This window comes from Pristiophorus japonicus, chromosome 11 (genome assembly GCF_044704955.1).
Source record: "Pristiophorus japonicus isolate sPriJap1 chromosome 11, sPriJap1.hap1, whole genome shotgun sequence".
Lineage (NCBI taxonomy): Eukaryota > Metazoa > Chordata > Chondrichthyes > Pristiophoridae > Pristiophorus > Pristiophorus japonicus.
In genome coordinates, this window is record NC_091987.1 from 13,801,044 (window position 1) to 13,815,057 (window position 14,014).

Below are 14,014 nucleotides of genomic sequence, written 5' to 3' on the forward strand. Positions count from 1 at the left end.
AATAATAATTCATAGGGCATTTCTGTACCTAACCTCTGGCCCACGAGAGCTCCAAATAAACATGTCAAGGTCAGTGAAAGCCCCCTAAAGCTATCAATCCTCAATCACTTTTTGCCAGTTTGTAACTGGACCTACTGCGGTGGAACAGAGTCATGATCACTTGTTTACACCTACGCTGAATGCCAGCTGATTGCAAACTGTGGACACTTTTAAAAACATGTTATATAACATGCTCTCTGCAGTCCACGCAGACAACTCTCCACCCCAACGCAGCCCACATCCTGCACGCGCATCTCTCCCACCACCACCATCACCGCAGCCAATGCCTTGCCCCGCCCCAAACAGGACACGGTTCGGCTACAATGGTCCGGGCTCAGGCCTGAAGAACGGTCTGACAAAGGGTCATCGACATTGATACGTTAACTCTGTTTCTCTCCACAGATGTTGCCTGACCTGCTGAGATTTCCAGCAGTTTGTGTTTTTATTATATATGAAGAACAGTCATTTGGGCAAGGCACCAAGACAGCCAGCAGGCAGCAAATGTACGCAAGCACTGGTCAGTGTAACCGCGCTCGGGGGGCAAATTATCAAAAGAGAAACCTACGCTGCTCACGTTGCAAGCATTATCTCAATCTAAACAACAGCCAGCACAATGATTAACTGGTCGATGTCCGTTCTCCCAAGACTGAAGGTCACATTATGAAATAAGTTCAATATTTAATGGCTTGAGTGATCTCCTGGACGACGTTCAATCACCTAGATGGGTCGATGAGAAATTTTCCAGATTTTTTTTCCCCAAAGTGGCCTGCATTTTTAAAAAAATCTGTTTTTTTGCCTCTCCCAGGAGATGGCCTGGTTTCAGGTGGGGTGGGGTATATATGTTGTGATACACAAGGTATCGCAATTGTGTGGGTCAGGCTGGATGGACCAGATGGTCTTTACCTGTCCGTCATTGTTCGTATGTCCGTATGTTGGTATTTAAGTCTTTGTACATAAAAAAAGATGGAATACTTTCTCATTGCATGCCAATGTGCAACTTATATGCTCCAATACATGCATGTATGTTTATGAAGTGAGTGTCTTCTATTTTACGGTCATGTCAAAACTTTAACGTTCAGGAAGCAGTACTCTGTACCTCACTGACCTGGACCAGGCATGGCAAGGTCCAGGTCGGTGATTGGAGCGTGGGCAGATGCAGCAGGAGCGACGAGGTCAGGGGCAAAGGAACGGCGAGAGACTGTAGAGAGATGTGATCGGTACCCAGGGGAGGTGTGAGTTCGGAGCCAGGGGCAGCACGGACCAGCCCACACTGCGATATGAGTGCGCACTAGGCCCGTGCAGCAGAGCTGGTCTCCAGTCGTCCTGGTTAATCCTTGCCAGTGGACCAAGACCTAGCTCTGTCAAGCCCGTGTGGTGGGTGTGCAACGGCCACCCCACGTTAAAAAATTCCAGGCACAGGCAACTTCCACCCTTCAGGATGTAGTTTGGGTTCTTCATTCAAAACACCTGTGAACTCATCCTTTTTTTTGGCATGGAAGCAAATCATCCTCGTTTCGAGGGACTGCCTATGATGATGATGTATATGCTCCATCACCCTCAATTCCTTAAAGCTCTGCAGCCAGTGCCAATTGGAATAAGTTGACCACCTCCCTTCAGGAAACAGGGCGACTGCGCTATACTACATACTGATTCACAAGATCCCCGGGTTCCCCTCCTCAACAAGTTGTGCTACTAGCCAAAAGCAAAGTCGCTTTTTCTGTCTGTGCTTTGCTCTATTGTCACGTTTGCTTTGTGGGCATTGGTGAGCTGAGAGTTTCTGGTCTAGCAGCTGCCACTGCTTAGATTCAAGCCTCTCTCCTCCCGCCCCCGGACAGCCTCCATTATTCTTTCAGTTCAGAGAAGATTCACTAGGTTGATTCCAGGGATGACGGGGTTGACTTATGAGGAAAGGTTGAGTAGGTTGGGCCTCTACTCATTGGAATTCAGAAGAATGAGAGGTGATCTTATTGAAACGTATAAGATTATGAGGGGGCTTGACAAGGTGGATGCAGAGAGGATGTTTCCACTGATGGGGGTGACTAAAACTAGGGGGCATGATCTTAGAATAAGGGGCCGCCCATTTAAAACAGATGAGGAGAAATTGCTTCTCTGAGGGTTGTGGATCTGTGGAATTCGCTGCCTCAGAGAGCTGTGGAAGCTGGGACATTGAATAAATTTAAGACAGAAATAGACAGTTTCTTAAACGATAAGGGGTTATGGGGAGCGGGCAGGGAAGTGGACCCAAGTCCATGATCAGATCAGCCATGATCGTATTGAATGGCGGAGCAGGCTCGAGGGGCCGTATGGCCTACTCCTGTTCCTATTTCTTATGTTCGTATTATTATAAAGCTTAGATTTAGTTCAGCATTGAGAAGCTGAGGTGCGGATAGCAGGACTCCACCGATTGGAAAACAAAGTGAGAAGATGGGAACACGGCACCTCAAGTTAGGAGACTCGAAATCTTGTGTTGGAACATATTGCAGGATGAAAGGTAGACCCCAGGGCAGTAAAGGAGTTCTGCGGTATTGAGGTCATGGGAAAGAATAAGTTAGGGACAGTGCAAGGGAGAGAGGAGCGACCAGGAGAGCTCTGAAAGATCATGGGAGTAAAGCTCACAGGAGCAATGGTAACAAAAAATGGGGAACTAGAAAAGCGTTTTTTTTTTTAAATACATTGTCAGGTTGGCATGCAGGTACAGCAGGATGTTAAGAAAGCAAATGGCATGTTGGCCTTCATAGCAAGGGGATTTGAGTACAGGGGCAGGGAGGTGTTACTACAGTTGTACAGGGCCTTGGTGAGGCCACACCTGGAGTATTGTGTACAGTTTTGGTCTCATAACTTGAGGAAGGACATTCTTGCTATTGAGGGAGTACAGCGAAGGTTCACCAGACTGATTCCTGGGATGGCAGGACTGACATATCAAGACAGACTGGATCAACTGGGCTTGTATTCACTGGAGTTCAGAAGAATGAGAGGGGATCTCATAGAAACGTTTAAAATTCTGACGGGTTTAGACAGGTTAGATGCAGGAAGAATGTTCCCCATGTTGGGGAAGTCCAGAACCAGGGGTCATAGTCTAAGGATAAGGGGTAAGCCATTTAGGACCAAGATGAGGAGAAACATCTTCACCCAGAGAGTGGTGAACCTGTGGAATTCTCTACCACAGAAAGTTGTTGAGGCCAATTCACTAAATATATTCAAACAGGAGTTAGATGTAGTCCTTGCTACTAGGGAGATCAAGGGGTATGGCGAGAAAGCAAGAATGGGGTACTGAAGTTGCATATTCAGCCATGAACTCATTGAATGGTGGTACAGGCTTGAAGGGCCGAATGGCCTACTCCTGCACCTATTTTCTATGTTTCTACGATATGGGTGTCGCTGGCAAGGCTGGCATTTATTGCCCATCGGTAGTTGTCGAGAAGGTGGTGGTGGGCCGCCTTCTTGAACCCCCTGCATTCCGTGCAGTGAAGAGACAGGGTGAGTGTCGGGGGCTAGAGGTGGGGGGGGGGGGGGGGGGGGGGGGGGCAAACCAGCCGACAAAGGTTTATTCGTTTCCAGATAAAATAGGACGCGTCGCATGACGACAGCAATTAACTCAGCAAGTGTGCTGGAGTAGGCTGCCTCCTAAAAAACAAGTATGACTAGTTTACATAAACAAATGAGTCATTCAGACAGGAACTGCTACCTGATCCGCCAGCTGAGGTATCACTTCCAGGCGCGCTAGTTTCTAAATCGGTCGTCGCCAGCCAGTCATTGCAGACATGGACGGGGCGGGGGGATGTTGGAGCAAAAACAAACTGTTGTGAAACACATCAGCTTTCCCCAGGCAAGCAAAGCCCCAGCCTGGATCTGTTCAGGTTAACCACAACTTTTATTTATATAGCACCTTTAACGTAGTAAAACATCTCAAGCGCTTCACAGCAGTGTTACAAGACACAAAGATTTGACACCAAGTCTCACAAGAAATGATGGTAGATGACCAAAAGCTTGGTTAAAGAGGTCAGTTTTAAGGAGCGACTTAAAGGAGGAAAGAGAGGCGGAGAGGTTTAGCGAGGGAGTTCCAGAGCTTAGGTCCCAGGCAGCTGAAGGCAGGACCCACTGACGGTTGAGCGACTATAATGAGGGATAGAAACATAAAAAATAGGTGCAGGAGTAGGCCATTCGGCCCTTCGAGTCTGCACCACCATTCAATAAGATCATGGCTGATCATGCAACTTCAGTACCCCATTCCTGCTTCTCTCCATACCCCTTGATTCCTTTAGCCGTAAGGGCCACATCTAACTCCCTTTTGAATATATCTAACGAACTGGCCTCAACAACTTTCTGTAGTAGAGAATTCCACAGATTCACAATTTTCTGAGTGAAGAAGTTTCTCCTTATCTCGGTCCTAAATGGCTTACCCCTCAAGAGGGCAGAATTTGAGGAGCGCAGACATCTTTTGGTGTTGTGAGGCTGAAAGCGATTACAGAGATAGGGAGGGTCGAGACCATGGAATGATTTGAAAACAAGGATGACAATTCTGAAATCGAGGCGTTGTTTAACCGGGAGCCAATGTTGTTCAGTGAGCACAGGGGTGATGGGTGATCGTGACTTAGACAATATTTATCCCTCAACCAACATCACTAAAACATATTATCTGCTCATTATCATGTTGCTGTGTGTGGGAGCTTGCTGTGCTCAACTTGGCCGCCACATTTCCCGTATTACAACAGTGACTACATTTCAAAAATACTTCATGGGCTGCAAAGCGTTTTGGGATGTCCTGAGGCCGTGAAAGGCGCTATAGAAATGCACGTCTTTCTTGCGTGAAAGAATGAATCTTCAGGAGAACTGGCAGCTCCTCCAATATCTCAGCCTATTGTTTGACCGAACAGAGCAGGAGGTGATTCTTGCCGCAGATGCATGTATCACAAGGCGAAGACAAGGGTGGGCCCAATTCCGATTCCCTCACAGTGGAATAGCCGGATGATGATTATCGTCCGTCACAGCATCCAAAGCAGGAGTGATGACCTGGGGTGAAATGTGCTTGATACTTCTGGAACCACAGCGGTGGGATGGCAACCCCCTCTCGCCCGCCCAGGCCTGCCCCTTCAGGAGGAAATGAAACTCTTTGGAGAGAAAGCACAAACGGGGCTCTCACCTGAATGACCGCACTGAACCAGCAGGTGTTTCCCACATTCTTCAGACCGACGGGACAATTCTCCAGTCGCTTCCGATCGTACGGATTCACCGAATCACTCCATACCTCTCCTTGGGTCCTTTTCAAGCTGGCCTTGTTTTCTGCGATGCTGGCTTCTAGTACCCTTAAATAAAAATAACAAAAGATTATATTATAAACTAAAAGTGTCTGGACTATCAAGTGAGAAATATAGGTGAGCGAGCCCAGAGACCGTCATCAACTGACACTGCCAACGAAGGAGCGCTCGTGCCCATTTTGCACAGAACACTGCTTATTTCAGACAGAGTCTCAACTTCCAGAATCAGTCAGAACTTTAAAAAGCGGCAGCCCTAACTCTGCTAGAAATAAGAAAGTTAAAATGCTGCCCAGCAAATGTACAAGTGCCACTCGAAGGTGGTGTGGTGTTCGGATCTCAGTGAATTGGGCTTGTGGACAACGCATACTATGCCCACTTTAATTATGAAAACCCTCCCAACTGGACAATGATAAAATCAGCGAATGATACAGCACAGGAGGCCATTCGGCCCATCGTGCCTGTGCCATCTCTTGGGTCGAGCTGTCCAATTAGTCCCGCTCTCCTGATCTCGCTGTTACCGCACCCCCTTTAAAGCTACACTTTGTATCACCCCTCTTCCTTCCTACCAAAATGCATCACTTCACTGTATTAAATTGCATCTGCCATGTGTCTGCCCATTTCACCAGTCAGTTTATGACCACTTGAAGTTACTATCCACCTCATTGCATTTACTACATGTCTGGGCTTTGTCTGCTCTTTTAACCTTGGGCTGTGTCCAGGGACAGCACTTTGTGCTGCGTAATGCCCAGGTAAATTACTGGCAGTGGGAGCAATTTGAGGCAATGGATTTATGGCATAGCACAAGATGTCCATCGCATATTAAGGTGTACTGGGTTAAGTGGAATCCTGTAGCATTAGTGCCTGTGTGCTTTATAAGCCCAAGGACAACACTGTTATACTTAATTCACTCAGCTTCACAAAGAATGATCATCAACGCAGCACAATACTGTCTACTCCAAATAATCACAAGTGCTTTGTTACATGAAAAAGATCAGATTATTCAGTACAGTATTGCAAATTAAACAACTCTGAATTAAGAGTATACTCCATTCTCCCACTTATCAAGTTCTGAGGGATCTGAAATAGATTTTATTTTGAATTCGTACAACATACTCCAAATTGAAGAAACCGATTTGTAAACCCTGCTAATGGGCGCAGTGGCTGAAATCTCACCACCAGCGCGATCCACTGATAGCACAGTGCAAACTGCCCCACTGCAATCATAATGGGGGAACGAGGCAATGGGAGATGAAGGGTATTGGTGCAAAACATACTCATTTTTAATGACTTTCTTGCGAATTTTGTGCTCAGAATATTGCTGCTTGGGGAACTGGACAATTTCCCTCCTCAAGGCTATTATAACATCAAGCAATTGCAGGATTGGTTCAGCACAAGGAGACACAGATTTAAACTCCCTCTGCACTGCCCCATCAAGCACTCTGTTTTAGGCTATAGCAAGAATGTCCAATCTTTTGTCTTCCTGGGCTGTATAATGGTGCCTTGGGGGGGGGGGGTCATATACAACAAGAACTTGCAACCACAGACAATAAATCTTCCCGCCATTCCCTCCGAGAACAAACCTCAGTCCTCTCACTCATCAATCTGGCCGCAAACTGAAACCCACTCCCCACCCCGGCGAAAGATAAGAACTGAAAGACTCCGAGTGACAGCAGCCGTCAAAAATCTTTCGGCCAGGGGCGACGGAGGGACTGCAATGGTAAAGAAACACGAGCGGTTAGGTGCGCTAAAACAGCTGGGAACAAGACAGGCAACTTGCATCACAGCCCCTTTCCAATGAGCAGAAACCACGCACTCCTCCTGAGTATGAGACAAAACACTCCCTCACTGAGCACAATCCTAAACCTTCGCATCACAAATTACAACCATCGCCCTTGCCCGCCCCACCCCCCTCACTCAGCACAAACTGAACCAGCCCTGATGAGGGAGGTCCATGCTTCATGCTTTGGAGGCAGTTCAGAGAAGGTTCACTAGGTTGATTCCGGGGATGAGGGGGTTGACTTATGAGGAAAGGTTGAGTAGGTTGGGCCTCTACTCATTGGAATTCAGAAGAATGAGAGGTGACCTTATCGAAATGTATAAGATTATGAGGGGCCTTGACAAGGTGGATGCAGAGAGGATGTTTCCACTGATGGGGGGAGACTAGAACTAGGGGGCATGATCTTAGAATAAGGGGCCACCCATTTAAAACTGGGACGAGGAGAAATTTCTTCTCTCGGAGGGTTGTAAATCTATGGAATTCGCTGCTTCAGAGAGCTGTGGAAGCTGGGACATTGAATACATTTAAGACAGAAATAGATAGTTTCTTAAACAATAAGGGGATAAGGAGTTATGGGGAGTGGGCAGGGAAGTGGAGCTGAGTCCATGATCAGATCAGCCATGATCTTATTAAATGGCGGAGCAGGCTCGAGGGGCCATATGACCTACTCCTGCTCCTATTTCTTATGTTCTTATGTACTGCCACTCCCCCCCCACCCCCCACTTAGATTGCAGCACAGCTTCTAACCCCATCCATTGCAAAACTCAATCCCCCTCCTCTCCTCTCACCACGCCCCCGCCATGTCTTCCTTCTGTCTCCCATGTTTCCCTCCCCTCCTCCCAGCTTGCTCCTCCCCTGCCCTTCCTACTCTCTCCCATCTGCCTCCTCTCCCTGCCCTTCCTACTCTCTCCCATCTGCCTCCTCCCCCTGCCCTTCCTACTCTCCCATCTGCCTCCTCCCCCTGCACTTCCTACTCTCTCCCATCTGCCTCCTTCCCCCTCCCTCTTTCTTGACCCAATTCAGTTATACCCCCAAACCGACTGTGGTCTTGACTGCTCCTGTGCAATAGCACAGGAGATCGACTAGTTTTAAGATAACATTTGCACACTTTCTTCTTCTGCACCCTAAGGAGAGGAAGCAGTGTCACCGTCCTCATGGGCAAAGCATCCCAAAGACCATAAAAAGCTCAACAAATTTCAAACATAGCAACATATGCTCAAATGTTTCGGTGATCTCATCGGCTCTGGTTTCTGATAACATGAGCACTCATCGAGTGACTAAACACCAGGACTATCTGCAGTGAATCACTCATGCTGTCAGTAAAGTCTACTTCATGGACATAGACATCAAGGCAGATACGCCGAGAACACCAATAAAAGATGATCACTTAGCTTACAGCCTCTTGGTATTCAGAGAGTGTGCTTTTCAATAAACTACTACTTTCCATTGCAACAAAGGATTATGGAAACTCCCGGTGAGCTGACATGTAAAAGCTTTTCCCAGTAAGCCATGCACAGGATTCATGATAGGCTGTGTGAGCGGATCTCACCCAGAATGGCAATGACAGCGCTATTATCCACCTGCAAAAGGTGGCCATGATTCCAACTCTATCACTATCCAATGATTACAGAGGATATACGGCACATAAACAGGCCATTTGGCCCAACTTGTCCATACCAGCGTTTATGCTCCACTCGCGCCTCCTCCCGTCTTTCCTCATCCAAATCTATCTGCAGAACCCTCTCTTCCCTTCTCCCTTATGGGCTTGTCTAGCCTCCCCTTAAATGCATCTATACTATTCACTTCCGGATAGGTATAACCTCATATTTTTGGTATCTTCCTTGTAAATCTTTTTTGCACCCTCGCTAGTGGTTAGGAGCATGAACTTGGACAGGAACTCATGTCCTTACCACTATGAGGGGGCTTGACAAGGTGGATGCAGAGAGGATGTTTTCACTGATGGGGGAGACCAGAACTAGAAGGCATGATCTTAGAATAAGGGGCCGCCCATTTAAAACTGAGATGAGGAGAACTTTCTTCTCTGAGGGTTGTAAATCTGTGGAATTCGCTGCCTCAGAGAGCTGTGGAAGCTGGGACACTGAATAAATTTAAGACAGAAATAGACAGTTTCTTAAACGATAAGGGGATATGGGGAGTGGGCAGGGAAGTGGAGCTGAGTCCATGATCTGATCAGCCATGATCTTATTAAATGGTGGAGCAGGCTCGAGGGGCCATATGGCCTACTCCTGCTCCTATTTCTTATATTCTTAAGTCAGCCGTGGTTCAGTAGGTAGGACTCCAACCTCTGAATCAGAAGGTCATGTCCCATCCAGAGAATGAAGCACAAAAATCCTCGCCAACACTCCCAGTGCAGTGCTGAGGGAGCGCTGCACTGTCGGAGGTGCTGTCTTTTGGATGACGTTAAACCGAGGCCCCGTCTGCTCTCTCGGGGACGTAAAAGATCCCATGGCACTATTCGAAGAGGAGCACATGAGTTCTCCCCAGTGTCCTCCCCAATATTTATCCTTCAACCAACATCACTAATTTAAAAAAACACCGATTATCTGGTCATTTATTTCATTGCTGTTTGTGGGACCTTGCTGCGTGCACATTGGCTGCTACATTTCCCACATTACAACAGTGACTGCACTTCAAAAAGTGCGTAATTGCCTGTAATGCGCTGCGGGACGTGCTGAGGCAGTGAAGGGCGTTATATAAATTGCAAGTCTTTCTTTCTTTTCACACCCCTAAAGATCAGCTAACTGGGATTGCCGCTAGCAGCCTTCTATTCCGAATGGCCAAATGGGATTGCCGCTGGGAGCTTTCTATTCCGAATGGCCAAATGGGATTGCCGCTGGGAGCTTTCTATTCCTAATGGCTCCGCTTCACACCTTTGCTAACAGAACTGGCAAGAAGACTCTCCTTGCTTTGGGACGGGGAAAAGGCAGATACCTAAATTTCGAAGAATCCCAAGAAGACAGGACAAGGATGCAGTGTGAAGCATGTGCTTTCTGCTGTAGACCATCTCCAGCTGGTCACAGAGAGAAAGTTTAAAACAAAAGTGACGAGGATGATTATAGGTAGGAACTACACGACATGCAAAGGTAGACTCGGTGACAAGGCGGGGGGGGAGGGAGAAAAGCAACAGCACTGGTGAAACAAAAAAAAGAGACACAGATAGAAAAAGAAACTGAAGGAACCAAAGGAATCAAAACCGAGACTAAGAAGAGAAAGTGAATGTGAATTGGGGAAGTATGCAAAGCTTACTCTGAGGCTAACCTCATACTTCACAAGTTAGTCAGAAACATGAGCCCCGTCAGTGAAATATAAATAGGTATTACACGCACACGCCTGTTACGTGTTCTATTTATACTGGAATGGTGCAGAAAAGACTAAAAACGTGTGAATGAAGTGCTATCTTCAGAGGCGGTTCATCTGCTTTCAAAGGTCACAAGGAAGCTACTGCGAGCAGTGCGGACTGTGACAGATCATTCTTACTTCGCTGATGAAGCTCTGCCAATTGTAAAGGGCAGCGGCGGAAAACTATAAACATTTTCTCAGCATAACCTCTTGCCCAAATTGATGGGGTAGAATCAATTTTTATTTGGTCCATTGATTTCAGATCTCTCTTCCTTTTAACTGCGACTTCATAGAATCTTACAGCACAGGAGAAAGCCATTCGGCCCATCGTGCCTGCGTCAGCTCTTTGAAAGAGCTACCCAATCCAATTCTCTATTGAATCTGATTCCACCACCCTTTCAGGCAGTGCATTCCAGTTCATCACAACTCACTGCGTAAAAACAATTCTTCTCATGGAGTCTCTGGTTCTTTTGCCAATTATCTTCAATCTGTGTCCTCTGGTGGAAACAGTTTCTCCTTATTTACCCCCCCTCATAATCTAACACCTCTATTAAATCTCCCCTTAACCTTCTCTGCTTGAAGGAGAACAACCCCAGCTTCTCTAATCCAACATATCGGAGGTCCCTCACCCTGCACCATTCTAGTTAATCTACTCTGTGCCCTCTCTGAGGCCTTGACATCCTTCCTGGAGTGTGGTGCCCAGAATCAGACACAATACTCCAGCTGAGGCCGAACTAGTGATTTACAGACGTTTAACATAACTTCCTTGCTCTTGTACTCTCTACCTCTATTTCTAAAGCCATGAATCTTGTACGCTTTTTTAAAAAATCAGTTGGTCAGCGTAAAAGTGGCTCCTGAGGCTGACTATGAGACTAACGATACAGTGATAACACAGAAACACGGAACTCTGATCTCAACAAAGCAAAGTGGTTGCTGATTCAAATTTTTACCAGGTTACTTTTGCACTTATTATTATTAGTAATAACTTTCATTTATATAGCACCTTTAATGTAGTAAAATACAGACAAACAGATACATTTGACACCGAGCCACAGAAGAGATTAAGGCAGATGATCAAAAGCTTGTTTAAAGAGGTAGGTTTTAACAAGTGTCTTAATGGAGGAAAGAGAGGTAGAGAGGTGGAGAGGTTTAGGGAGAGAGTTTAAGAGTTTAGGGCCCAAAATGTCGAAGGCACGGCCACCGATGGTTGAGCAGTTATAATCAGTGATGTTAAGAGGGCAGAATTTGAGGAGTGCAGACATCTTGTGGGATTGTGAGGCTGAAAAAGATTACAGAGATAGGGAGGGGCTTGTAAACAAGGATGAGAATTTTGAAATCGAGGCATTGTTTAACTGGGAGCCAATGTAGGTCAGAAAGCACAGGGGTGATGGGTGATCTTGACTTGGTGCGGGTTAGTACACGGGTTGTTGAGTTTTGGATGACTTCAAGTTGACTACTCCAATTCACTCCGGCCAGGAGTGAGTTGGAGTGGTCAAGTCTAGAGGTAACAAAGGCATGAATGAGGGTTTCAGTAGCAGAAGAGCTGAGGCAGGGGCGGAGGCGGGCAATGTTACCGAGGTGGAAAAAGGCGGTTTTAGTTATGCCGCATTATAACTTTAGTTATTTTGTAATTCAGTAAAGCATCATGGCGAGTGACCATGACAACACGAGCAGTGAACATTTAGCAGTACAATTGTAGATACTATCCTTTCAACCCTTGGAGGATGTTTGGAGCGCGTGCTTTGGACTGCGTGATACTACAAGTGGTAATTTGAGGTGAGTATAAGAGTGTCCCGCAAGGAGCAGTTTGGTTTGAGTGCAGTTTCTCACCCACGGCATATTGATACCAACGCAATAAATAAGCACAGCGACAAAAATGTTTTTGTGTCATCATTCACGGGATGTGTGCGTCGCTGGCAAGGCCTAGCACTTATTGCCTACCCTTAAGGAGGTGGTGGTGAGCCGCCTTCTTGAACCGCAGCAGTCCGTGTGATGTGCCATAGCTTTTTGGAACAACCGAGTGGCTCGCTGGGCCAATTCAGAAGGCAGTTAAGAGTCAACCACATTGCTGTGGATCTGGAGTCACAGATAGATTTCCTTCCCTAAAGGACATTAGTGAACCAGATGGGTTTTTACGACAATCCGATAGTTTCAGGGTCACCATTACTGACACTAGCTTATTATTCCTGATTTATTTAATTCACTGAATTTAAATTCCCCAGCTGCCGTGGTAGGATTTGAACCCACGTCTCTGGATCATTAGCCTCTGGATTACTAGTGCAGTAACATAACCACGATGCTATTGTTCACTATAATGTGTATGTCATCAGTAAATACAAAAGACGGACTTGCATGGAAGGAAGCAAAAAAATGTATTGAAGCACCAATCTGTGGAAGATTTTAAAATGATAAGAGGTCTTTATTAAAGTTTAATATTTTGGTGCACACAAAGCTGAGGGGTGTCAGCTGGCAGGAAGTGGAACACCTCCCACTGCTAGCACCCACAGCTGACATCAAGAACATCGAGGTTGGGCACGGCAGAGTTAGATGAACAATGCAGCACCACCCCCTCTGCTCGACCTGAGCAATGTCCATCAGCCTGCCCCAACCCCCTCCTCAAGTGCTTTCACATGACTGCCCCCCTGACGGAGAGCGACAATCCTGTGCAGAACCAGCTGCCTTTTTGCTGTGGGCTCCTGCTCACTGTAATGAGATTGTCTCAAACCCTTTCAAACTGATCCTTTTAATCCGGTACTGAGAAGAAACTGTCAACCCGTCTAGTCTGGAGCCGAACCCAGGCCGCGGAGGTGGGACACCCACTGCCCCAAGTACATCTATCTGATTTGTGGCTACTTCTCCTTCCAGTTATAACAGATCTGGAGATGAATTATTTTTTCCCGTCATTCACCCCGCTTATCACAGTTCTCCACACCCCTCCTCCTTCGCGATTCTTTATTTGTCGAAACACATTTTGACTACCACGTTTCTTTCCTCTGCACCTGCCTCCAGCAGTACCAGTGAAGAGTCCCACCTGAATAGCTAAACTATCTTTCTTCGCACTGAGCATATAATCCAGGCTGATACTCCAGTGCAGTGCTGAGGAGGTGCCGCACTGTTGGAGGTGCTATATTTCAGATGAGACGTTAACAAGGCAGATGGGGCCCCGGTTTAAGAGTACGTAAAAGATCCCATCGAAGAAGAGCAGGGAATTTATCCCTGGTGCCCTGAGCCAATATTTAGCCCTCAAATATAACAAAAACAGATTATCTGGTCATTATCACATTGCTGTTAGTGGGAGCTTGCTGTGCGTAAATTGGCTGCTGCGTTTCCTACATTACAACAGTGACTACACTTCAAAAAGCATTTCATTGGCTGTGAAGCACTTTGGGACGTCGTGAGGTTGTGAAAGGCATGATAGAAATGCAAGTCTCCCTTTATTTTTCTTTCTTTCAGATGATCAGACCACATTTCCAGCATTTGACAAAGATCACATTTGAGAGCTGAATCATGGGAATCGCAATATGCCCAACTAAACATACAAGAAAATACTACTTTTGAGAGTCATTAGCATTCCAACCTCTCT

General features: G+C 46.5%; 1 protein-coding gene across 7 annotated transcripts in view; it reads right to left on the bottom strand.

The window, feature by feature from the left end:
• Positions 1–14,014, bottom strand: part of usp25 (ubiquitin specific peptidase 25) — a 211,708-nt gene that overhangs the window by 131,311 nt on the left and 66,383 nt on the right. For all 7 annotated transcript variants that reach the window (XM_070893240.1, XM_070893239.1, XM_070893235.1 and 4 more), the window contains exon 5: positions 5,180–5,342. In XM_070893240.1, the coding sequence (XP_070749341.1) occupies positions 5,180–5,342 (163 nt within the window). The remainder of the gene's footprint in view (positions 1–5,179; positions 5,343–14,014) is intronic.